The sequence below is a fragment of the Aegilops tauschii genome, chromosome 1 (assembly GCF_002575655.3).
Source record: "Aegilops tauschii subsp. strangulata cultivar AL8/78 chromosome 1, Aet v6.0, whole genome shotgun sequence".
In the NCBI taxonomy this organism is placed as follows: Eukaryota; Viridiplantae; Streptophyta; class Magnoliopsida; order Poales; family Poaceae; genus Aegilops; species Aegilops tauschii.
In genome coordinates this window covers 11,220,136-11,247,938 of record NC_053035.3, presented here as the reverse complement: position 1 = coordinate 11,247,938, position 27,803 = coordinate 11,220,136, and the positions used below count along the sequence as shown (strand labels likewise).

General features: G+C 44.5%; 2 protein-coding genes across 2 annotated transcripts; one reads left to right on the top strand and one right to left on the bottom strand.

The window, feature by feature from the left end:
• Nucleotides 1–1,522: 1,522 nt before the first annotated feature.
• LOC109784175 (uncharacterized) lies at nucleotides 1,523–3,383 on the bottom strand. Its single transcript, XM_020342774.4, has 2 exons — nucleotides 2,991–3,383; nucleotides 1,523–2,857 (listed from the first exon to the last, which is right to left on the bottom strand). Exons 1-2 carry the CDS (start codon nucleotides 3,280–3,282, stop codon nucleotides 2,106–2,108), a joined length of 1,044 nt encoding a protein of 347 aa, XP_020198363.1. The 5' UTR covers nucleotides 3,283–3,383; the 3' UTR covers nucleotides 1,523–2,105.
• Nucleotides 3,384–7,154: 3,771 nt separating this feature from the next.
• LOC123494700 (uncharacterized) lies at nucleotides 7,155–7,763 on the top strand. The gene has a single exon (XM_045230772.1). It carries the CDS (start codon nucleotides 7,155–7,157, stop codon nucleotides 7,761–7,763), a length of 609 nt encoding a protein of 202 aa, XP_045086707.1.
• The last annotated feature ends 20,040 nt before the right edge of the window (nucleotides 7,764–27,803 follow it).

Below are 27,803 nucleotides of genomic sequence, written 5' to 3'. Positions count from 1 at the left end.
TGTTCAAAATTTCGATAAATTTTGGCGTTACCCAATTTTGTCCTCAAAATTCAGAAAATGTTTAGGATTTTCAAAAATTGTTTGTATCATTTTTTTTACATTAAAAAATGAAATTTTGAAAAAATTCAAGTTGTTCAAAAAATTGTCGGATTTTCAAACATTACTCGTCTTTAAAAAAACGTGTTCACAGTTTTCAATAAATATTAAAAAAAATCAAAAATTGTCTAGATTTAGTGTTGTGTTTAGTTCTTAAGCTTGCGCGTTTCCATTTTGTTCACCAAGGCTCGTTAGCCTGACCGGTAAGTTATGCTCCCCTCTGACCTGGAGGTTTGTAGTTTGAATCCTAGCATGGGTGGTTTGTGCTAACTTCTTTTTTATGTCGCTGGAGAGGCACATTTACTGTGTATATTATTCCGGGCGACCCACCATAGATACGTATGATATGTGAAAGGTCAATATTGCCCTTTACACATTTAGTGAGGGAGGTTGTACCGAAGCGGGATTCGAATGAGTAATTGAAACTTCATAAATTTTATTGAATAAATACCATTGAACAAAAAATATACAATTTCAATGAATTCATGCGTTGATGCTTACGGTTCTGAAAGGGAAAACAATAGAGCACGTGTCAACTTGGTTTCATTCTGTTTCAAACACTATGTGCCCTCTTGGGAATATATTTCTTGGTTTTGATGTGGAGATAGTTCTTTAGTGCCTCGCAGATAATTATCATTTATGCGAGTTGAGTATAGGTGAGATGGTTATGTTCCTTGTGCAATCAACCTACTAGGGTTCAAGCCTTAGACCTGGCAGGTGCTCGCATTTTCCTGGATTAATTTCAGCCTTTCCAGTTATGTGGCGACTTCGTAAATCTTAAGATGTTGTGTCGGCTCGGTATCTCAGAGGTGCTCATAGGGATAGGGTGTGCATGTGCATTGATAGGATTGAGTGTATGTGTGTATATGTGAGCATCTGCATTTTTACTGTGTTAAAATAAAGTTGATTATCATTTATTGATATCATTAATATGTGAACATGATACACTGAGAACATGAAGAAAAAAACTTCGGAGTTCATAGAAAGTAACTGAAACTCTTCCCAGTGCTTCATGGTGTACATGTGTTAAGCGTGCTATATAGGAAAAAAAGGTGACGTGACAAAGTAATTAAAGAGGAGAGAGAGCATTATGTTGATCCAACAAAAGAAACGATGCTAAACGCCTGGAGTGCAAAATGTCTACCAACCAATAGTTTAGTTGTTAAACAATTAAATAAATACACCTTAGCTGCGAAAACTAAATACCTATGCATGCAAGGCGCTTAGAGAGGCGCTTAGTAAAATAAACTAGTTCTTTTGAAGCACCAGTGCTTATCTCTACAGGAGAGATGCCTAATTAAATGTTTACCCTTTATAAATAAGCACATGTGCTTCAAGCCTTCAACAAAAACTGATTTATTTCTCTAAGTAGAATTCTATAAGGCCGATTAATTGCTAAGATTTTTAATGCATTTAGCACCTCACCTAAGCACCAATGCATTGAAAAAGGACTAAGTGAACCCACAGGTGCCAATATTGCCTAGCCATATACTCCCTCCGTATCAAGCACAACTTTGTACTAACTTTAATACAAAGTCAGTACAAAGCTAAGTCACTTATTTTGTGACGGAGGGACTAGGATTTAACAAATTGTTTTCTTTAGTTGGAGCAGAGCCCAATGGAAGCCTATTTTCACATGTTAGCATTTTTTCGACATCAGCAATAGTTTCTTCTGAATAGAATATCAATGAAATGTGAAAAACAATTTGGATAACTGCACTATAGCAATTTGGAAAGGAAAAACAATAGACCGTACATATTACACAGTGTGAACTTATTTCTCATTTTGTCAATTAATTATTGTCAAAACAATACATATCCACTTACATATATACCAACAAATTAATCGTCAGGATGGTCAATCCATGACAAAATACTTTAACAAACATTACTTAACAGATCAGACACGTAGAGTTCGCTCATGCACGTTACTTAGTTGAAGATTGACGCCAGACGCAGCACGTACGCTAGCACGCAAGTACCGCCCAGTTGACTCTTCGATCGATCGCCTAGACGTACTTGGCGTCGGTGACCATGGCAATTCCGCCGGCGGTGGCTGCTGTTGCCGCGGAGGCGGGGCGGCCGAACCTCGTGACGGCGCAGTCCGAGGCGAACAGAGCCGAGGAGACGTAGTCGGCGGTGCCGCCCATGATGGGCATCTTCGAGGTGACGTTGAGCTTGTTGACGTAGTCGGAGCGGTAGGTCTGGCCGAGCACGCCGTGGACATCGTCGGAGAGCGCCTGGAACTTGAACCCGAGGTCGAGGTGTGCGAGGCAGTCGTCGGCGGTGACGCCGTAGCTGTGCACCTTGGACTCCTCGGCGGTGATGGGCACGGCGTTGGCCACGATCCGGAACACCCCTTTGAGCTCGACGACGACGTTGTTAGCCTGCGCCGTGCGGGTGATGGAGAGCCCGGGCACGGACGCGGAGGACCAGCGTGCGCCGTCGGCGGGAGCAAGGTCGATGCGCTCGTCGTCGAAGGCGAGGTCGAGGTGGTCGACGGCGGAGTCCCAGTGGGCGGAGCGGACCGCGCCGAGGTGGAGGCGGTGGTGGGCGAACATGACACCCACGGCCTGGATCCAGGTGAAGTCGCGGCTCGTCGCGGGGTTGTGGTTGCCGATGAAGTGCGCGTTGATGTGGAGGTCGTCGTCGGAGAGGATGCAGAAGTCCTGGTTCTTCTTGCCGTGGAAGTAGAAGTTGTTGCCGTCGCCGCCGGTGAAGCGCGGGTCGCCGCACGACGCCCCCGCGTAGAAGTCACACACTGCATACAAAAAGCACATCATGCATGCAATGCAATGCAATAAGATTAGCATATATATGCATGTATAAGTGCACTACAAAAATTACACTCAATTCATCAAGTAATAATAGCCATACAAGTATAAACTACTTACGGCAGAAGGTCATGCAGGATGGGCAGAGGACGAGGCACTCTTTGGGGCAGCGGCTGGGGCAGGTGGCCTCGCACCCGGGCCGCTTCTTCTTGGTGTCGGTGCAGGTGAACTTGCTGTTGCGCTTCCCGACCCCCGGCTTGATCACCACCAGGTTGCTGCCCTTGGGCACCTTACGCACCTGTGGCGGCGGCGCCTGGGCCGACGCCGACGACGCCATGAGCGTGCACAGGACTAGGAGGCTCGCGCCGATCCACAACGCGGCCACGGCGGGCGACGGCCACCGCACCGCCATTGCTGCGGCTGGACAAGTTAGTGACTCTGGTGGACGCTCTGGATTGATGTGTTTCTTTGACTAGATCTTGCTGGCTGTGGTTGTGGTTATTGTGTATTGTGATACTAGGGTGTGTGTCTTATATATAGCGGCTGGGCCTGGGCGCCATGAATTAGCTAGGGGAGTTGACCTAGAGGCAAAGCTGCCGGAGGATACGTGCCGGGCCAGCAATGGGGTGGTGGCTTTTCTTACCTGCGAAGCGTGCGTGCATGGATGCACCACGACCACGAGACGGTCATTATTGCATGCACGCTTGCATTAGTTAAAGTCAGGTGGTCAGGTTGTAGCTAGCCAGGTGATCGATCAAGAGCTATTTCTCCTTGCTAAGCTACCGTCTCAACGTGCTGTGCATAGCATGGGTACGTAACTATTGCATCCACACTTGCATCAATCAAGTTGATCGATCAAGTGGCTAGCTTAGCTGCCTAGCCAGGTACGTGGGAGTCAAAATATATATGCTTCGACGTGAAAAAATAGGAGCCTATGAAGACCATGCATTTTTTCCCCATTTCTCCCTGCTAAGCAACCCTACGTGCACAACATATATGCATGTAATGCAAATTGCTCCATTGCTTGGTGAATTAAGCTTCCTCGTGGATTACTGTAGGATGGTCAATGGCGTCGCCCGCACGAACGTGTACGTGCCCCACACATAACATGCATGCAATGCAAACAACCATGTACTATCTAGTGCCTATCTATATTGTGTATATGCACTAGTTGGCCACTAGCTTCCGTCCAAGCTGTCGGCCCATTCCATTAGTCGACTTGGCCATCTTCGTTCTTCTTCCTTGGCCTCGCGTCGTCGTCAATTAACCATGCCGACATTGAGTTGGTGCTAGTGTAGCATGCATGGAATTACGGCGAGATTAGCGGCGCATATGCATGTTACGTATGCGGCGCGAAGACCAGGGCTTGTCAATGCGTTGACGCGGCGAGCTAGGGAGTTAACTAATCTTGGTACCGCGTGGCGCCACCGCCGGCCGGTCAGGCAGTACACGGCCGGTTGCACCACCACCACGTACGCACGTCCATACGCATGTCCACCAGTCTCGTGCAACTCGCGTAGACCAGTGTTCAATCACCATAGTTGTACACCAGCCGGTTGTGCGAATTCGGCAATGCTACACGTACAGTAACTTACAGGCTTTTACAGGGAGGGATTAACTTGTGTGTTTGTGATTGGTCAATAGTTGATGGAGCCGGCCCACCCCCCTGAGAATCAGGGGGAAACAAGTTTATGATTGGTCAGTAGATGAAAACGGTCTGTAAAGCCCCGTATTGGTTTGTAAGTCTAGCATTTTTGGTGCGAATTGCATGCATATTGGTCGCGTGCAACTGCAACTGCATGTCCGTCGAGTATGCACAACTAATTTTACGTATTTTACTTGATTTTAGACTCGATTGAAAGATCGAGAAACATATACATGTATCAGTAAACACAAAATCTAACAAAATTTGAGAAAAAGGGGGGAAAACACGCTGACATCATTGTACTTAGACTTAACCATTGGCTACGATCTAGCCACACCCTATCTTTGTTGGTCTCCTCTTTCGCACCACTAAGCCAAAAGCAGAGGATGTTTTCATGCAGTACCAAAAAAATTGAGAGAACATTAGCGGGTGCTTAACCTAAGAGTAATCAACTCTTTAAAGTTCTATACATATGCATTTGGATCAAAGCCCTATTGACGAGGACGACATCCCTAAGGGCACCCTTAATGTTGCTTCGCCAAATCAAGATGGTGATGTCATGAAGGAAATGGATATGATGAATCCGAGATGGGAGATGAAGAGAAGCTCTCTCTTCAGCAAAGATGACGTACGTAGGATTGAAGGTAGTGCGTTGAAGGCGCTCAACCCTCGTTCAAGGTTCACCCAGTGAGACTAAATTGTTTGAGGAGCCGTGTCTAATGAACTTACCCTATCCTTGGTTGACTTTATTGGGGATGAATTCTTTGAGGAGCTACGGGCTGAAGGCACTTAGGACTTTTCATTGTTGCATGCTAATGGCACTCAAGATTTGTCCTATGTTGTATGTTCATCCAGTCATGATGCATCTCCAAGTGGGCTTTAGGCTCGTCCCATTTTGTATGGTAAAGATAGAGAATATGAGTATAGGAGGCAACTCCATTTCTAGGGTTAGATAAGATATGAGAAAAAGTAGTTGAGTTTGATCTTATTCTAGGGTTTGAGCTTCTAGGTCACACATTGGATTGGGAGATCCACTTCATTCTAGTTCATGGGTTTCCTTGTATTTATAAGAATTGAAGAACATATATTCGAGTGAAAATCAATACATTCATCTGTTAGAAAATTAAGTGATTAAATGGTTAATATGTTAATTACCATAAGTTATAGTGGGCCCAATAGTTAATTACGGGATTAACACTAATTAATGGTAATTAGCAATTTGCGCCTGTGATTGGGGGGCTAATTAAGATTATGGTTAGGTCCCACGTCATATACAACGCTATATATAAAGAAGGGCATCCCTACACCTAATTGATCGTCGTATCGTTTAGGATAACAGTGCCCTCCAAAATTTACTCCAAATCTAATCGGGAGTGCGCTGGACGTTGACGTGAAGGCCTGACTTTGCTCCGGCGAGGTGCCGGAGTGCGCTGGACGTTGACGTGATGGCCTCTCCAAACGGAGGTATAAACATACTACTGTCCACTAATTTCCGCATCAAATCAAATAGTGTTCATGTGTATTAGATAAGATCCGATTAGCAATTACATAATCTCAGCAATATATTCTAGCATTTGGTATCAGTAGCCGGTTGAATCTAGTTACATGAATCTATTTGAGAAAATTGACAGTGGATTAATCTGTCTGATAGAACTTGCCTGAAAAATCGCATAATTAGGCCTCGCCCGCGCACATCAGGGGGTGCTGCCACCACCGTGCGCCTCAGGGTGGTGTTGTTATTGCCGTGCGCATCAGGAGCTGCTGCGCTTCAGGTCGTGCTCGCGCCGACGTGCGCATCAGGAGCCGCCATGCGCATCAGGAGCCACCGCACGCCTCAGGCAGTGCTCCCACTGCCGTGCGCCTCAGGCCAGTGCTCCCGCCGCCGCGCGCGACGCCTTAGCCCTGACTGCCGCGCATCGGTGGCATCCTCGCAGAGCTGACTCGCTCCCGCAACAGCCGCTTATCCGATCCGGATTTCTCGTTTCCAATGACTTTGGGCTATACGAGTTAGTGGGCCGCACAGCAATTTTTTCCTTTTGTTCGGCTAACTACGTGATGGCAAGTACATAGCAAATAGCAGCGTTTTATCCAGTACTAGTACGTGCAGATTAATTTGAATTTATCTCTCTGTACGTAGTACACATAAGTCTGCTGATTACTTATATACAGTTAATTCTTGTATAATCAGTAGATTTATTTTTGCATAATTGTGTTAAATTAAAATAGAACCAGCGTGAAATTTTGGTTTAACACTATTATTCGGGATAGTTGCCATAATTAATTTTAGTAATGCATGATTTCATACTGACCAACGTTGTTTGTGATCATGAATATTACGGTTAATTTCCCGATGATGTTATTATATGATTAGGTCCTCTTTCGTTATTGCCCAACGGTATTGCGAATTAGGATTTTATTAAATTTGCCATGTTATTAATCAGACCAACATAGGATTGATATCATGCAATGTTTTTTTAATATGGATATTTTCATAATTCGTAATTTTAATATCCATGTTATTTATGTTTTATTCAGCTTTGAACCCATCACTTATTTCTGGGCTCCTGAACTCAATTGAGCACCTCAATGGGACTAACTTTCCTACATGGAAAGAGCAGATTTCCATTAACCTTGGGGTCATGGATCTTGACTACGCACTTAGGGAGAAGGCTCCAGTTCCCTTGTCCTCTGATGATGAAAACCTTGCTGAGAGAACTAAGGTTTATGAGGCTAACAAGGAGAAATGGGAGCGCTCCAATCGATTGTCCCTCATGATCATGAAAAGCACAATTACTCTTGGGATTAGGGGAGCTATCCCCGATTCCGAATGTGCTAAGACTTATCTGGCATCGGTGGAGGAACAATTTAAATGCTCCACAAAAGTCTATGCCAGTACACTGATCATGAAAATGCTCACCATTAAGTATGATGGTGCAAGCGGTGTGAGAGAACATATCATGACTATGAACGATATGGCCACAAAAATAAAGGGCATGGACATGGAGATTTCTGAGGGCTTCTTGGTTCATTTCATTATGACCTCCCTTCCTGTGGAGTTTGGTCCATTCAAGATCAACTATAACACACAGAAGGAGAAGTGGGCCATGGGTGAGCTCACGGCTATGTGCGTTCAAGAAGAGGAGCGACTTAAGATTGAGAGAAAAGATTACGCTCATCTTACTTCCATGAACTCAGGGAAGAGAAAGTTTAATGGTGAAAATAAGACTCAGAAAAAATTAGGTCCTTGACATAAGGCCGAGTCAAGCAAGTCTGGGGCCAAAAGGTCAAAGCCTTCTGTTGCTAATGAGCCTTCTGCACCTAAGAAGCCTTATTGCAAGTTTTGCAAACATGACGGACATAAGCAGAAGGATTGCGATGGCTTTAAGGCATGGCTTGTAAAGAAGGGTATGGACACAATTTCCATGGTTGATGAATCCCGTTACACTGATTTTCCCCTAATACTTGGTGGGTTGACTCAGGTGCCACCGTGCACATTTCTAACTCATTGCAGGGATTCCTTATCGTGAGGACGCTTCAAAGGGGGGAGCGAACTCTTAGAGTTGCAAATGGACAGGAGGCTAATGTTGAAGCTGTTGGGACTCTCCCGTTAGTGCTAAAAGATGGCTTCACCCTCCTTCTTAATAATGCTATTTATGTTCCTACCATGAGGAGGAACCTTATTTCTGTTTCTCTATTAGATGATGATGGTTTTGAGACTTATTTTGGGAACAAACGATGTGTTATTAAGTTTGGTCATGATGATATTGGTCATGGCGTTCGCCATGACAAACTCTATAGACTCCTTTGAACGACTCCTCTGAATCTTTGAATGTTTGTGATGTAATAAATAAGCATGAGACTTCGTCGAAATTATGGCACTGTCGTTTAGGCCATATTTCGAAGGGGAGAATGGAGCGTCTCATTAAAGAAGAGATACTTCACCCCTTAGACTTCTCGGATTTAGATCACTGCATCGATTGTATTAAGGGAAAATTCGTAAAACAAATTAAGAAAGGAGCAATTCATAGTAGTGGGGTTTTGGAATTAATCCACACTGACATTTGTGGTCCATTTCCTATTACTTCTGCCGATGGATATGACTCCTTTATTACTTTCACCGATGATTATTCTCGTTATGGATACATTTTTCCTATTCACGAACGATTTGAAGCACTCGATAAATTTAAAATCTACAAAGCTGAAGTAGAAAATCAGCATAATTTGAAGATTAAAGTAGTGCGATCAGATCGAGGCGGAGAATATTACGGGAGACATGCTCCTTATGGACAAATTCCTGGTCCCTTTGCTCTATTTCTTCAAGAAAATGGAATAACCGCCCAATACTCAATGCCGGGTGAACCTCAAGAAAATGGAGTCACTGAAACACGCAACCGTACACTTATGGATATGGTACGGAGCATGGTTTCCAACTCCAGTTTACCGGTTAATTTGTGGATGGAAGCATTAAAGACAGCCGTGTATATACTTAATCGGGTTCCTAGTAAATCAGTACCCAAGACACCTTATGGATTGTGGACTGGGAAGAAACACAGATTAAATTATTTGCATGTGTGGGGTTGTCCTTCTGAAGCTAAGATTTTTAATCCACACATTGGAAAATTAGATCCTAAAACCGTCAGTTGCCATTTTATTGGATATCCTGCAACATCCAAAGGCTTCCGTTTCTATTGTCCAACACGTACCACTAAATTTGTCGAAACGAGGCATGCTAAATTTTTAGAGAATGTTAATGTCAGTGGGAGCTCCGAGACAAGAAAAATCACACTTGAGAAAAATCGGACTGACATACCATTACCGATGATCCCAGAGTCTGTTTTTCCTTCGTCTTCAAGCGCAACACCTCCAGTTAATGATTCTGGGTTTATTGGTGCAGCGCCTAATAATGAGACTCACATCACTCAGTCTTCTGTGATATCTAATGAACCTTTACGTTGATCACAGCGGGATAGATGAGCTGCCATTAATATAGATGAATATGTTGTTTACATGACTGAAGATGGAAATGACATTAGTAAGGCAAATGATCCCACCTCCTTTGAGGAAGCCATGACAAGCGGACACTCATCTAAGTGGCTTGAGGCCATGAATGATGAAATTAAGTCAATGAGTATTAATGATGTTTGGGATCTAGTAGAAATTCCTGAGGGAGTAAAAAAGGTGGGCTGTAAGTGGGTCTACAAAACTAAGCATGACTCTAAAGGAAATGTCGAACGATTCAAAGCAAGACTTGTCGCTAAAGGTTATACACAAAGAGAGGGCATAGACTATGTTAACGCATTTTCTCCCGTCTCGAAGAAGGATTCGCTAAGAATTGTTATGGCTCTTGTTGCTCATTATGATTTAGAGCTACATCAGATGGATGTTAAAACCGCATTCCTTAATGGTGACTTGCATGAGAATGTACATATGGCTCAACCGGAAGGTTTTGTCGTAGAAGGCAAGGAACATATGGGATGTCGACTTAAGAAATCTATCTATTGGCTAAGACAAGCGTCTAGACAGTGATACCTTAAATTTGATGAGGTTATAAGGAAATTTAAATTTAAGGAAAATCAAGTGGACAATTGCATATACATTAAGACCAGTGGGAGCAAGTTTATCATATTAGTACTTTATGTGGATGATATCTTGCTAGCCAGCAGTGATTTAGACATGTTATATGAGACCAAAAGATTTCTTTCATCTAATTTCGACATGAAAGATCTTGGGGATGCCTCTTATGTTTTGGGCATAGAAATCCACCGAGACAGGTCTAAAGGGACATTAGGACTGTCCCAGAGGGCATATATTGACAAAGTCCGTAAAAGATACAACATGCATAACTGTTCTTCCACTCCCGCACCTATTGTTAAAGGTGATAAGTTTGGTCTATTTCAGTGTCCCAAGAATCAATTAGAGATTGATCAAATGAAGACAATTCCTTATGCCACGGCTGTTGGGAGCATTATGTATGCTCAAGTATGTACGCGTCCCGACTTAGCGTATGTAACTGGAATGCTTGGCAGATATCAGTCTAATCCAGGCTTAGATCACTCGAAAGCTGTCAAGAAAGTAATGCGCTATCTGCAAGAGACTAAAAATCATATGCTTACATATAGAAATAATGACAACCTAGAAATTATGGGTCACTCAGACGCTGATTTTGCAGGGTGTAAGGATACTAAGAGATCCACATCAGGCTATATCTTCACACTTGCAGGGGGAGCAATTTCATGGAAAAGCTGCAAACAAACACTTACTGCATCTTCAACTATGCAATCAGAGTTTGTGGCATGTTTTGAGGCTACCGGGCAAGCCGTATGGCTTAAGAACTTCGTCCCTGGACTTAGAGTGGTAGACAACATAAATAAACCACTTACATTATTCTGCGATAATCAAGCTGCAGTTTTCCTTTCGAGTAACAACAAGTCAAGTGGTGCTGCCAAACGTATTGACCTTAAATACCTTGTTGTGAAAGATAGAGTCCAAGATCAAACAATTAAAATTCAGCATATAAGTACTAAATTGATGATTGCTGATCCCCTGACTAAAGGCTTGCCACCAAATCTCTTTCGAGAACATATTGCTAGCATGGGTCTAATGGAAAGCCTATAACTATTGGGGTAACTAAATGATGAGATCTCAATATTTGAACTTGGAATAAGGAAGCTTGTTTCTCTTACTAAGTGAAAATAATGATTAATAAAGAAACAAACTATTAGGACCATAAGTAGGGAGTATGGACGCATGCCCATACAGACTCCCAACCATAAATAATTATCCATTCCGAAATGAAGTCTTACGCTATAGATTTTGGGGTTCCAGTAATGATTATACTATTGCTGCGAATACATTATCGTGGTGTGATGCCTTTGTTGAAGTATGGACTAATGACATTAACCATTCAATCAAGTGGGAGAATGTTAGAAAATTAAGTGATTAAATGGTTAATATGTTAATTACCATAGGTTAAAGTGGGCCCAATACTTAATTACGGGGTTAACACTAATTAACGGTAATTAGCAATTTGTGCCTGTGATTGGGGGGGCTAATTAAGATTATGGTTAGGTCCCACGTCATATACAGCGCTATATATAAAGGAGGGCATCCCTGCACCTAATTGATCGTCGTATCGTTTAGGATAACAGTGCCCTCCAAAATTTACTCCAAATCCAATCGGGAGTGCGCTGGACGTTGACGTGAAGGCCTGACTTTGCTCCGGCGAGGTGCCGGAGTGACCTGCTACGCTGCTACAGTTCGTCATCCGACTCTACTTCCTCCACCGTGATGGCCTCTCCAAACGGAGGTATAAACACACTACTGTCCACTAATTTCCGCATCAAATCAAATAGTGTTCATGTGTATTAGATAAGATCCGATTAGCAATTGCATAATCTCAGCAATATATTCTAACATCATCAAGTATTTTGTTGGTTGGGTTCATTGTCAAAGCTTGCCACATTGGTTTGGGATGTTGACATTCGAGTCATCAAGCAAAGCAAGTAGTCCTTGTTGGGGAACGTAGTAATTTCAAAAAAAATTCTACGCACATGCAAGATCATGGTGATGCATAGCAACGAGAGGGGAGAGTGTTGTCCATGTACCCTCGTAGACCGAAAGCGGAAGCGTTAACACAACGCGGTTGATGCAGTCGTACGTCTTCACGATCCGACCGATCAAGTACCGAACGCACGGCACCTCCGAGTTCAGCACACGTTCAGCTCGATGACGTCCCTCGAACTCCGATCCAGCCGAGTGTTGAGGTAGAGTTTCGTTAGCACGAAGGCGTGGTGACGATGATGATGTTCTACCGATGCAGGGCTTCGCCTAAGCACCGCTACGATATTATCGAGGTGTAATATGGTGGAGGGGGGCACCGCACACGGCTAAGAGATCAATAGATCAATTGTTCTGTCTATGGGGTGCCCCCTGCCCCCGTATATAAAGGAGCAAGGGGGAGGCCGGCCGGCCCTTGTTGGCGCGCCAGGAGGAGAAGTCCTCCTCCTAGTAGGAGTAGGACTCCCCTCTTTCCTACTCCTACTAGGAGGGGGAAAGGAAGGGGGAGAGGGAGAAGGAAAGGGGGGCGCCGCCCCCCTCTCCTAGTCCAATTCGGACCAGAGGGGGAGGGGGTGCGCGGCCCCTCCTGGCTGCCCCTCTCTCTCTCCACTAAGGCCCATAAGGCCCATTACTTCTCCCGGGGGGGGGGGGGGTTCCGGTAACCCTCCAGCACTCCGGTTTTCTCCGAAATCACCCGGAACATTTCCGGTGTCCGAATATAGTCGTCCAATATATCAATCTTTATGTCTCGACCATTTCGAGACTCCTCGTCATGTCCGTGATCACATCCGGGACTCCGAACAACCTTCGGTACATCAAAACATATAAACTCATAATATAACTGTCATCGTAACGTTAAGCGTGCGGACCCTACGGGTTCGAGAACTATGTAGACATGACCGAGACACGTCTCCGGTCAATAACCAATAGCGGAACCTGGATGCTCATATTGGCTCCCACATATTCTACGAAGATCTTTATCGGTCAGACCGCATAACAACATACGTTGTTCCCTTTGTCATCGGTATGTTACTTGGCCGAGATTCGATCGTCGGTATCTCAATACCTAGTTCAATCTCGTTACCGGCAAGTCTCTTTACTCGTTCCGTAATACATCATCTCGCAACAAACTCATTAGTTGCAGTGCTTGCAAGGCTTAAGTGATGTGCATTACCGAGAGGGCCCAGAGATACCTCTCCGACAATCGCAGTGACAAATCCTAATCTCGAAATACGCCAACCCAACAAGTACCTTCGGAGACACCTGTAGAGCACCTTTATAATCACCCAGTTACGTTGTGACGTTTGGTAGCACACAAAGTGTTCCTCCGGTAAACGGGAGTTGCATAATCTCATAGTCATAGGAACATGCATAAGTCATGAAGAAAGCAATAGCAACATACTAAACGATCAAGTGCTAAGCTAACGGAATGGGTCAAGTCAATCACATCATTCTCCTAATGATGTGATCCCGTTAATCAAATGACAACTCATGTCTATGGCTAGGAAACATAACCATCTTTGATTAACGAGCTAGTCAAGTAGAGGCATACTAGTGATACTCTGTTTGTCTATGTATTCACACATGTATCATGTTTCCGGTTAATACAATTCTAGCATGAATAATCAAAATTTATCATGATATAAGGAAATAAATAATAACTTTATTATTGCCTCTAGGGCATATTTCCTTCAGTCCTTTCCTAGTATGAACATTTCACTAGTAGAAAAAGGGCCATTTGTCCCAGTTCGTAAGGGCCATTTGTCCCGGTTATTGAACCGGGACTAAAGTGTTGTTACTAATGCCCTAGGCCTTTAGTCCCGGTTCTTACATGAACCGGGACAGATGGGCCTCCACGTGGCCCGTGCGGCGAGCCCAGGAAGGAGGCCCTTTGGTCCCGGTTGGTGGCACCAACCGGGACCAATAGGTGTCCACGCGTCAGCAGCTGGCAGGAGCTGAGGTTTTTTTTGAAAGAGGGTGGTTTAGGGGTTTGGGGGGGGGGGGGTTAATTTAGGTGTTTCATATATTGTGTTATCTAGCTAATTAATAGAGAGAAGTGTCCTGTCTTATCTCCGTGCTTGGTCGACGTACGCTACGTATTATACATATAGAGAGGACTCGACACGCTAGCTAGTAAGCAAATGAAGGAAACAGAAGATCGTCATGAACATATGCGTACAGAGAGAAGTGATATCGACCACCTCTCCTTCTCCGAGAGATTGGTCGAACAACAAGTTCTCGTATATCTATCCGACACTACTGGATACATATATACAATATAATTATCTCTTACAATATAATCTCCTAATTATATATGAACTCAAGGTCCACATGATATTCTCCGTCTTTATCGATCACGTGGTCAAGAAAGAATGCCGCCAATTCCTCTTGAATTGCTCGCATACGATCTGGTGGTAGGAGTTCATCCCGCATCCGAAAGATCTAATTTGAAGAAGGGGGTCAATACATATATATATATATATATATATATATATATATATATATATATATATATATATGAAAAATGAAACTCAACACAAATGATGGTAATAAAATAAAATTGTGAATATTATTGCTTACGCACTTCATATTGTTTGTCAGAGTAGCCCCGCTCACAGGTCGTGTAGCGGATGGACTCGCAAACATAGTATCCACAGTAATCATTCCCTTGTTCCTGCCAGAACCACTTTACAAGAAATACAGGTCAATCAAACTGATAAGCAAGCATGCTAAATGGTATTGATGAAACTAGCGCTTGAATCACTAGGAGATGCGCGGAACATGCTACTATAGTATTTACTTTCGGGTGTTTAAATTGCAGCTTCTTCGGCAGTCCCGGAGTTTTTGAGGTGAATTTTTTCCAAACCCTGCCAGACAAAGAAAACAATTACTTGATATCAGGAAATGAACAAAGTTGCCGACATGGTGCGATAATGATCGATTTAACTTGCTTCTCTAGAATTTCAGTCATGTCCGCATACTCCTTGGGATCTTTTCGTCTTGAGTCTAAGACGGTTACTAGTCCGTGCTCAAGCTTAATCTCTAGGAGAATATAGTGAAAGCTGCACACGCATGCATAACTCATCAATTACATTACTATAACCTCGACTAATAAGGGAAACCGAATATGCACAAGACAGTAACACTCACTTGAAGTTGTAAGGAAAGAGTATTATAGCATTGTTTTGATTTAATACAAACGATTGTAGCAACTTGGCCTTGGTATCTCTGGCCTGAAATTCAACCATATATGCATCTATGAGATTTGTGTTAATGAACCCAATATCACCGATTTGTCTTTTCTTCATTTCGGCGATCTTCAATCTGCATAATATAGTGAGGATAATTAAAAATACATGCAATGAAAGAGCTGACCTATATATAGAGACTTAATGACAGAAGTAGTACTACTTACAGACAGTAGTAAGTGACCGTTAATTTATCGAGGGCCTTTTGATTGAAAAACTGGAAGAACTCCTCAAATGGAACATGCAACAGATCAATTCCAACGAGGTCATGCTCCTCTTTAACTCTCAGCGTCAAAATATTCGTCCCCCCAGACTCTCTGCAGGTTTTCATGTACCAATCATGGAATCTTCGCATCATCGTTGTTAGAGATCTTTCATCTTTGACGAGAGGCTTCCTGTACTCGTATCTGTGTTCGTCCACCTCCAAGAAATCATAATGTACATCGTCGGGCAGGTAATCTCCAAGATTGTTATAACCGGGCACCATCCCCAGATGATTAGCGACGATATCGCTAGACACCTGGAGCGGGGGGGGGCACGATTGGTTCGCTTGTTCGCCGAGCTGGGCAATTTTTTTCCCAGCTCGTCGTTCTGCTAACCTTTTATCACTGACAATACTTCCCGACCGCTCCGCTTCGATAAATGACTTTTCAATAATGCTCTCATAGTTGCCTTTCGGCGGAGACTTTGGTGGTTTCTTTAGGGCATCCAAAGTGCGCTTCGTTTTCACCGGATCTATCTTCTCCTCCGGAGGTGGATGTTTCTTTGCTTTCACCCCTTCAAAGAAGTTCGTCACTTCGGCTCGCACGATCTTCGTGGTTTCCTCCTCGGTCCTCTCGTATGGTAACTTCTCTAGAGTCTTCAGAGAAGGACCGAATCTGTATTGCCTCCCTCCTCTGGCTGTACTGCTAGACGCCGGAGCAGATGGAGCGGCTGCGGCTATCTTCTTTCGTGCTTGCTTACGAGGCGGAGGAGAAGGACTACGATGCGCCGGAGCAGCCGGAGCGGCGGCGGGTCTCTTCCGCCCTTGCTGGCGAGGCGAAGAAGGAGGAGGCTGCTGGCTGCTCGGGCGCGCCGGCACAAGCGCAGAAGGAGGCGGAGTGCCGCCACGCGCCGGAGAAGGAGGCTGAGTGCCTTGATCACTCGCCGGAGGAGGAGGTGGAGGAGGAGGCGGAGTGCCCTTACTAGCCGGAGGAGGAGGAGGCGGCGGCGTCTAGTTTGGAAGGTTGATGAGCTCCTTCCGCCATAGGCATGGAGTCTTCAGAGAAGAACCCAGCCGAGTCCCCCCTTCACCGGTAAGGTGGTCAAGCTCGAGGTCCTCAAATCCGTCTGTTATTTCATCCACCATCACCCTAGCATATCCTTCTGGAATCGGCCGGCAGTGGTAGGTTGCACCAGGTTCAGTAGGTAAAACAGAGCCAACAGTCGCCTTGACTTTGAATTTCATCCATTGCGTCATAAGGTGGCAATGTTGAGACTCCGTGATAGCATCCACGGGGTAGCCAGCAGGAGCCGTGAAGACAGGCTCCATCTGAAGCCCCACTGCCGCACCCCTCTCGAGCTCCTCTCCATTGCAGGCTTACAGGCCTAATTGTGACTGCTATGCCTGATGGGCCTACTGGGCCTTCTGCGGGCCTGAATCCTGGCCCATTGATGGGTTTCTAGTCGTATTCAAGCCATGGTGGCCCAGTAGTTTGCAATTTTTTTATTTTTTCCCAGTTATTTTGTTTTCTTTTTTGCTTTATTTATTTTGTTTTGTTTCTACTTACAACAAAATACTTATTATTTTATTTTATTTTGTTTCTAATTACTTATTTATTTTATTTTATGATAATTCTTTTTGCTATTAAAGTTTCTAACAAAAAAAGTTCTTTATGAAAATTCTTTTTTGCTTTTAATGATTTTGAACAAAAAATACTTTGATAATTTTAGTTGCATCAATTTTATATAATTTTAGTTTCAATAAAACTAGAGGTTGCTTATAATGTTTTGAACAGAAAATACTTTGATAATTTTAGTATCATAAATTTCATTTATGTTATTAAAGTTTATTTTATTTTATTTTATTTTATTTCTACTTATATATATTATTTTAGTTTATATTATTTTGTTTCTAATTACTTATTTATTTTGTTTTATGATAATTCTTTTTGCTATTAAGGGTTTGTAAGAAAAAAGTTCTTTATGAAAATTCTTTTTGCTTTTAATGATTTTGAACAGAAAATACTTTGATAATTCATCATTTCACCCACATAGCATGTGCAAGAAAGTAGAGGGTTACGGCAAAAACTGGATGCACTTCGTGTACAAAACGGACAATCTGTTTCGAAGTATCAGGGTTTCATGCGGAAACTCGTCTGTTACAAAGGGATTTCATTTTTTTGAACGTATTTGAACTCCATAGTTTTTCTGTGTTCAAAATGCACCATTCAAAGCGACATCATCAATTTTCAACCCTTTCTGACTTCATTTGTTATTTTTCATGCATTTACTGATTATTTTGAGCTATAAGACCCTGAAATTGAAAAGCATTTCAAATGAACTCTGAAAAGGTTGAAAGTTGGCATGGTATCATCATTTCACCCAAATAGCATGTGCAAGAAAGTAGAGAGGGTTACGGCAAAAACTGTATGCACTTCGTGTACAAAACGGACAATCTCTTTCGAAGTATCAGGGTTTCATACGGAAACTTGTCTGTTACAAAGGGATTTCATGTTTTTGAACTTATTTGAACTCCAGAGTTTTTTTGTGTTCAAAATGCACCATTCAAAGCCACATCATCAATTTCAACCCTTTCTGACTTCATTTGTTATTTTTCATGCATTTACTAATTATTTTGAGCTATAAGACCCTGAAATTGAAAAGCATTTCAAATGAACTCTGAAAAGGTTGAAAGTTGGCATGGTATCATCATTTCACCCACATAGCATGTGCAAGAAAGTAGAGATGGTTACGGCAAAAACTGGATGCACTTCGTGTACAAAACGGACAATCTCTTTCGAAGTATCAGGGTTTCATACGGAAACTCGTGTGTTACAAAGGAATTTCATTTTTTTGAACTTATTTGAACTCCATAGTTTTCCTGTGTTCAAAATGCACCATTCAAAGCCACATAATCAATTTTCAACCCTTTCTGACTTCATTTGTTATTTTTCATGCATTTACTGATTATTTTGAGCTATAAGACCCTGAAACTGAAGGCAACATATAGCTCTCATGAATAGATAAGTGACCAAATTAATAGAAGTTCATCATCACGTTAAAACCAAAGTACATACATAGTTCTCATTGAACAACATATAGCTCTCCAGAGCATCTAATTAAACCATACATTGAAATTATGTAAAACATTTCAATGTAACAACAAATGCGATCATAATCGCAACCAAGGTAACAATTGATCCAACTGCATAATGATACCAAGCCTCGGTATGAATGGCATATTTTCTAATCTTTCTAGTCTTCAACCGCATTGCATCCATCTTGATCTTGTGATCATCGACGACATCCGCAACATGCAACTCCAATATCATCTTCTCCTCCTCAATTTTTTTATTTTTTCCTTCAAGTAATTGTTTTTTCTTCTTCAACTAAATTTAACCTCTCGACAATAGGGTCGGTTGGAATTTCCGGTTCAACCACCTCCTAGATAAATAAAATCTATGTCACGTTGGTCGGCATAATTGTCATAAACAATAAATGAACCAAATAGTTATAAAAAGATAATATATACCACATCTGAATCATAGACAGGTGGAGGGCCGACGGGGTGGATACCAAAACCATCGCACTATATAATAACAAGGAATAATAAAAGTAAGAAAATTAGACAAGTATCTATCTGAAGTAAGAATTTCTTTCTTTCAGAAAGAAGATAAGAACAAGAGGCTCACCACGGTGGTGCCGGCGACGAGATCGGCGCGGCGATCGACGGTGGTGAAGACGGGGACGGGACGTGATTGTTGGGAATCGTAGCATAATTTTAAAATTTTCCTACGCTCACCAAGATGCATCTATGGAGTATACTAGAAACGAGGGGAAAGGAGTGCATCTACATACCCTTGTAGATCGCGAGCGGAAGCGTTCCAATGAACGTGGATGACGGAGTCGTACTCGCCGTGATCCAAATCACCGATGACCGAGTGCCGAACGGACGGCACCTCCGCGTTCAACACACGTACGGTGCAGCGACGTCTCCTCCTTCTTGATCCAGCAAGGGGAAAGGAGAGGTTGATGGAGATCCAGCAACACGACGGCGTGGTGGTGGATGTAGCGGGTCTCGGCAGGGCTTCGTCGAGCTTCTGCGAGACGGAGAGGTGTAGCAGGGGAGGAGGGAGGCGCCCAAGGCTGTCTGTTGCTGCCCTCCCTCCCCCCCTTTATATAGGCCCCCTGGAGGGGGGGCGCCGGCCAGGGATCCCATCTAGGGTGGGGGCGGCGGCCAAGGGGGTTGCCTTGCCCCCCAAGGCAAGTGGGAAGCCCCCCACCCTAGGGTTCCCAACCCTAGGCGCATGGGGGGAGGCCCATGGGGGGGCGCCCAGCCCACTAGGGGCTGGTTCCCTTCCCACTTCAGCCAACGGGGCCCTCCGGGATAGGTGGCCCCACCCGGTGGACCCCCGGGACCCTTTCGGTGGTCCCGGTACAATACCGGTAACCCCCGAAACTTTCCCGGTGGCCGAAACTTGACTTCCTATATATAATTCTTCACCTCCGGACCATTCCGGAACCTCTCGTGACGTCCGGGATCTCATCCGGGACTCCAAACAACTTTCGGGTTTCCGCATACACATATCTCTACAACCCTAGCGTCACCGAACCTTAAGTGTGTAGACCCTACGGGTTCGGGAGACATGCAGACATGACCGAGACGCCTCTCCGGTCAATAACCAACAACGGGATCTGGATACCCATGTTGGCTCCCACATGTTCCACGATGATCTCATCGGATGAACCACGGTGTCGAGGATTCAATCAATCCCGTATACAATTCCCTTTGTCAATCGGTATATTACTTGCCCGAGATTCGATCGTCGGTATCCCAAGACCTTGTTCAATCTCGTTACCGGCAAGTCTCTTTACTCGTACCGCAATGCATGATCCCGTGACTAATGCCTTAGTCACATAGAGCTCATTATGATGATGCATTACCGAGTGGGCCTAGAGATACCTCTCCGTCACACGGAGTGACAAATCCCAGTCTCGATCCGTGCCAACCCAACAGACACTTTCGGAGATACTCGTAGTGCACCTTTATAGTCACCTAGTTACGTTGTGACGTTTGGCACACCCAACGCACTCCTACGGTATCCGGGAGTTGCACGATCTCATGGTCTAAGGAAAAGATACTTGACATTGGAAAAGCTCTAGCAAACGAAACTACACGATCTTATATGCTATGCTTAGGATTGGGTCTTGTCCATCACATCATTCTCCTAATGATGTGATCCTGTTATCAATGACATCCAATGTCCATAGTCAGGAAACCATGACTATCTATTGATCAACGAGCTAGTCAACTAGAGGCTTACTAGGGACACGTTGTAGTCTATGTATTCACACATGTATTACGATTTCCGGACAATACAATTATAGCATGAACAATAGACAATTACCATGAACAAAGAAATATAATAATAACCATTTATTATTGCCTCTAGGGCATATTTCCAACAGTCTCCCACTTGCACTAGAGTCAATAATCTAGTTACATTGTGATGAATCGAACACCCATTGCGTCCTGGTGTTGATCATGTTTTGATCTAGGGAGAGGTTTAGTCAACGGATCTGCTACATTCAGGTCCGTATGTACTTTACAAATATCTATGTCTCCATTTTGAACACTTTCACGAATGGAGTTGAAGCGACGCTTGATATGCCTGGTCTTCCTGTGAAACCTGGGCTCCTTCGCAAGGGCAATAGCTCCAGTGTTGTCACAGAAGAGCGTCATTGGGCCCGACGCATTGGGAATCACCCCTAGGTCGGTAATGAACTCCTTCATCCAGACTGCTTCCTGTGCTGCCTCTGAGGCTGCCATGTATTCCGCTTCACATGTAGATCCCGCCACGACGCTTTGCTTGCAACTGCACCAGCTTACTGCTCCTCCATTCAAAATATACACGTATCCGGTTTGTGACTTCGAGTCATCCAGATCTGTGTCGAAGCTAGCGTCGACGTAACCCTTTACGACGAGCTCTTCGTCACCTCCATACACGAGAAACATATCCTTAGTCCTTTTCAGGTACTTTAGGATATTCTTGACCGCTGTCCAGTTTTCTATGCCGGGATTACTTTGGTACCTTCCTACCAAACTTACGGCAAGGTTTACATCAGGTCTGGTACACAGCATGGCATACATAATAGACCCTATGGCCGAGGCATAGGGGATGACACTCATCTTTTCTCTATCTTCTGCCGTGGTCGGGCATTGAGCCGTGCTCAATTGCACACCTTGCAATACATGCAAGAACCCCTTCTTGGACTGATCCATATTGAACTTCTTCAATATCTTGTCAAGGCATGTACTCTGTGAAAGACCAATGAGGCGTCTCGATCTATCTCTATAGATCTTGATGCCTAATATATAAGCAGCTTCTCCAAGGTCCTTCATTGAAAAACACTTATTCAAATAGGCCTTTATACTTTCCAAGAATTCTATATCATTTCCCATCAATAGTATGTCATCCACATATAATATGAGAAATGCTACAGAGCTCCCACTCACTTTCTTGTAAACACAGGCTTCTCCATAAGTCTGTGTAAACCCAAACGCTTTGATCATCTCATCAAAGCGAATGTTCCAACTCCGAGATGCTTGCACCAGCCCATAGATTGAGCGCTGGAGCTTGCATACTTTGCTAGCATTCTTAGGATCGACAAAACCTTCCGGTTGCATCATATACAACTCTTCCTTAAGGAAGCCGTTAAGGAATGCCGTTTTGACGTCCATCTGCCATATCTCATAATCATAGTATGCGGCAATTGCTAACATGATTCGGACGGACTTCAGCTTCGCTACGGGTGAGAAAGTCTCATCGTAGTCAACCCCTTGAACTTGTCGATAACCCTTAGCTACAAGTCGAGCTTTGTAGATGGTCACATTACCATTCGCGTCCGTCTTCTTCTTAAAGATCCATTTGTTTTCTATGGCTCGCCGCTCATCGGGCAAGTCAGTCAAAGTCCATACTTTGTTTTCATACATGGATTCTATCTCGGATTTCATGGCTTCTAGCCATTTATCAAAATCCGGGCCCGCCATCGCTTCTTCATAGTTCGAAGGTTCACTGTTGTCTAACAACATGATTTCCAGGACAGGGTTGCCGTACCACTCTGGTGCGGAACGTGTCCTTGTGGACCTACGAAGTTCAGTAGCAACTTGATCCGAAGCTTCATGATCATCATCATTAACTTCCTCCCCAGTCGGTGTAGGCACCACCGGAACATCTTCCCGCGCTGCGCTACTTTCCGGTTTGGAAGGGGTGACTATCGCCTCATCAAGTTCCACTTTCCTCCCACTCAATTCTTTCGAGAGAAACTCCTTCTCTAGAAAGGACCCGTTCTTGGCAACGAAGATCTTGCCTTCGGATCTGAGGTAGAAGGTATACCCAATAGTTTCCTTAGGGTATCCTATGAAGACGCATTTTTCCGACTTGGGTTCGAGCTTTTCAGGTTGAAGTTTCTTGACATAAGCATCGCATCCCCAAACTTTTAGAAACGACAGCTTAGGTTTCTTCCCAAACCATAATTCATACGGTGTCGTCTCAACGGATTTCGACGGAGCCCTATTTAAAGTGAATGCGGTAGTCTCTAAAGCATAGCCCCAAAATGAGAGCGGTAAATCGGTAAGAGACATCATAGATCGCACCATATCCAATAGAGTGCGATTACGACGTTCGGACACACCATTTCTCTGAGGTGTTCCAGGCGGCGTGAGTTGTGAAACTATTCCACATTTCCTTAAGTGTGCACCAAATTCATAACTTAAATATTCTCCACCACGATCTGATCGTAAGAATTTTATTTTCCTGTCACGTTGATTCTCAACTTCACTCTGAAATTCCTTGAACTTTTCAAAGGTTTCAGACTTGTGTTTCATTAGGTAGACATACCCATATCTACTTAAATCATCAGTGAGAGTGAGAACATAACGATATCCTCCGCGAGCCTCAACACTCATTGGACCGCACACATCGGTATGTATGATTTCCAATAAGTTGGTTGCTCGCTCCATTGTTCCGGAGAACGGAGTCTTGGTCATCTTACCCATGAGGCATGGTTCGCATGTGTCAAATGATTCGTAATCAAGAGACTCCAAAAGTCCATCTGCATGGAGCTTCTTCATGCGCTTGACACCAATGTGACCAAGGCGGCAGTGCCACAAGTACGTGGGACTATCGTTCTCAACTTTACATCTTTTGGTATTCACACTTTGAACATGTGTAACATCACGTTCGAGATTCATCAAAAATAAAGCATTACCAGCGGGGCATGACCATAAAACATATCTCTCAAATAAATAGAACAACCATTATTCTCGGATTTAAATGAGTAGCCATCTCGAATTAAACGAGATCCAGATACAATGTTCATGCTCAAAGCTGGTACTAAATAACAATTATTGAGGTTTAAAACTAATCCCGTGGGTAGATGCAGAGGTAGCGTGCCGACGGCGATCACCTCGACCTTGGAAACATTCCCGACGCGCATCGTCACCTCGTCCTTCGCCAGTCTCCGTTTATTCCGTAGTTCCTGTTTTGAGTTACAAATATGAGCAACCGCACCGGTATCAAATACCCTGGAGCTACTATGAGTACTGGTAAGGTACACATCAATTACATGTATATCACATATACCTTTGGTGTTGCCGGCCTTCTTCTTGTCCGCTAAGTATTTGGGGCAGTTCCGCTTCCAGTGACCACTTCCCTTGCAATAAAAGCACTCAGTCTCGGGCTTGGGTCCATTCTTTGACTTCTTCCCAGTAACTGGTTTACCGGGCGCGGCAACTCCCTTGCCGTCCTTCTTGAAGTTCTTCTTACCCTTGCCCTTCTTGAACTTAGTGGTTTTATTCACCATCAACACTTGATGTTATTTTCTGATCTCTACCTCAGCTGATTTTAGCATTGAATATACCTCAGGAATGGTCTTTTCCATCCCCTGCATATTGAAGTTCATCACAAAGCTCTTGTAGCTTGGTGGAAGCGACTGGAGGATTCTGTCAATGACCGCGTCATCCGGGAGATTAACTCCCAGCTGAGACAAGCGGTTATGCAACCCAGACATTCTGAGTATGTGCTCACTAACAGAACTGTTCTCCTCCATTTTACAGCTGAAGAACTTGTCGGAGACATCATATCTCTCGACCCGGGCATGAGCTTGGAAAACCAATTTCAGCTCCTCGAACATCTCATATGCTCCATGTTTCTCAAAACGCTTTTGGAGACCCGGTTCTAGGCTGTAAAGCATGCCGCACTGAACGAGGGAGTAATCATCAGCACGCTGCTGCCAAGCGTTCATAACGTCTTGGTTTTGTGGGATTGGTGCTTCACCTAGCGGTGCTTCTAGGACATAATCTTTCTTGGCTACTATGAGGATGATCCTCAGGTTCCGGACCCAGTCCGTATAGTTGCTGCCATCATCTTTCAGCTTGGTTTTCTCTAGGAACGCGTTGAAATTGAGGACAACGTTGGCCATTTGATCTACAAGACATAGTGTAAAGATTTTAGACTAAGTTCATGATAATTAAGTTCATCTAATCAAATTATTTAATGAACTCCCACTCAGATAGACATCCCTCTAGTCATCTAAGTGATACATGATCCGAATTCAACTAGGCCGTGTCCGATCATCACGTGAGACGGACTAGTCAAGATCGGTGAACATCTTCATGTTGATCGTATCTTCTATACGACTCATGCTCGACCTTTCGGTCCTCCGTGTTCCGAGGCCATGTCTGTACATGCTAGGCTCGTCAAGTCAACCTAAGTGTATTGCGTGTGTTCCGAGGCCATGTCTGTACATGCTAGGCTCGTCAACACCCGTTGTATTTGAACGTTAGAATCTATCACACCCGATCATCACGTGGTGCTTCGAAACAACGAACCTTCTCAACGGTGCACAGTTAGGGTGAACACTTTCTTCAAATTATTATAAGGGATCATCTTACTTACTACCGTCGTTCTAAGCAAATAAGATGCAAAAACATGATAAACATCACATGCAATCAAATAGTGACATGATATGGCCAACATCATTATGCTCCTTTGATCTCCATCTTCGGGGCACCATGATCATCTTTGTCACCGGCATGACACCATGATCTCCATCATTGTGTCTTCATGAAGTCGTCACGCCAACGATTACTTCTACTTCTATGGCTAACGCGTTTAGCAACAAAGTAAAGTAAATTACATGGCGTTATTCAATGACACGCAGGTCATGCAAAATAATAAAGACAACTCCTATGGCTCCTGCCGGTTGTCATACTCATCGGCATGCAAGTCGTGATTCCTATTACAAGAATATGATCAATCTCATACATCACATATATCATTCATCACATCTTCTGGCCATATCACTTCACATAGCACTTGCTGCAAAAACAAGTTAGACGTCCTCTAATTGTTGTTGCAAGTTTTTACGTGGTTTGTAGGTTTCTAGCAAGAACGTTTTCTTACCTACGTATGACCACAACGTGATTTGCCAATTTCTATTTACCCTTCATAAGGACCCTTTTCATCGAATCCGTTCCGACTAAAGTAGGAGAGACAGACACCCGCTAGCCACCTTATGCAACTAGTGCATGTCAATCGGTGGAACCTGTCTCACGTAAGCGTACGTGTAAGGTCGGCCCGGGCCGCTTCATCCTACAATGCCGCCGAAACAAGAAAAGACTAGTAGCGCCAAGAAGAATTGGCAAACTCAACGCCCACAACTGCTTTGTGTTCTACTCGTGCATAGTAACTACGCATAGGCCTGGCTCATGATGCCACTGTTGGGAATCGTAGCATAATTTTAAAATTTTCCTACGCTCACCAAGATGCATCTATGGAGTATACTAGCAATGAGGGGAAAGGAGTGCATCTACATACCCTTGTAGATCGCGAGCGAAAGCGTTCCAATGAACGTGGATGACGGAGTCGTACTCGCCGTGATCCAAATCACCGATGACCGAGTGCCGAACGGACGGCACCTCCGCGTTCAACACACGTACGGTGCAGCGATGTCTCCTCCTTCTTGATCCAGCAAGGGGAAAGGAGAGGTTGATGGAGATCCAGCAGCACGACGGCGTGGTGGTGGATGTAGCGGGTCTCGGCAGGGCTTCGCTGAGCTTCTGCGAGACGGAGAGGTGTAGCAGGGGAGGAGGGAGGCGCCCAAGGCTGTCTGTTGCTGCCCTCCCTCCCCCCCCTTTATATAGGCCCCCTGGAGGGGGGGCGCCGGCCAGGGATCCCATCTAGGGTGGGGGCGGCGGCCAAGGGGGTTGCCTTGCCCCCCAAGGCAAGTGGGAAGCCCCCCCACCCTAGGGTTCCCAACCCTAGGCGCATGGGGGGAGGCCCATGGGGGGGCGCCCAGCCCACTAGGGGCTGGTTCCCTTCCCACTTCAGCCCACGGGGCCCTCCGGGATAGGTGGCCCCACCCGGTGGACCCCCGGGACCCTTCCGGTGGTCCCGGTACAATACCGGTAACCCCCGAAACTTTCCCGGTGGCCGAAACTTGACTTCCTATATATAATTCTTCACCTCCGGACCATTCCGGAACCTCTCGTGACGTCCGGGATCTCATCCGGGACTCTGAACAACTTTCGGGTTTCCGCATACACATATCTCTACAACCCTAGCGTCACCGAACCTTAAGTGTGTAGACCCTACGGGTTCGGGAGACATGCAGACATGACCGAGACGCCTCTCCGGTCAATAACCAACAGCGGGATCTGGATACCCATGTTGGCTCCCACATGTTCCACGATGATCTCATCGGATGAACCACGGTGTCGAGGATTCAATCAATCCCGTATGCAATTCCCTTTGTCAATCGGTATGTTACTTGCCCGAGATTCGATCGTCGGTATCCCAATACCTTGTTCAATCTCGTTACCGGCAAGTCTCTTTACTCGTACCGCAATGCATGATCCCGTGACTAACGCCTTAGTCACATAGAGCTCATTATGATGATGCATTACCAAGTGGGCCCAGAGATACCTCTCCGTCACACGGAGTGACAAATCCCAGTCTCGATCCGTGCCAACCCAACAGACACTTTCGGAGATACCCGTAGTGCACCTTTATAGTCACCCAGTTACGTTGTGACGTTTGGCACACCCAACGCACTCCTACGGTATCCGGGAGTTGCACGATCTCATGGTCTAAGGAAAAGATACTTAACATTGGAAAAGCTCTAGCAAACGAAACTACACGATCTTATATGCTATGCTTAGGATTGGGTCTTGTCCATCACATCATTCTCCTAATGATGTGATCCCGTTATCAATGACAT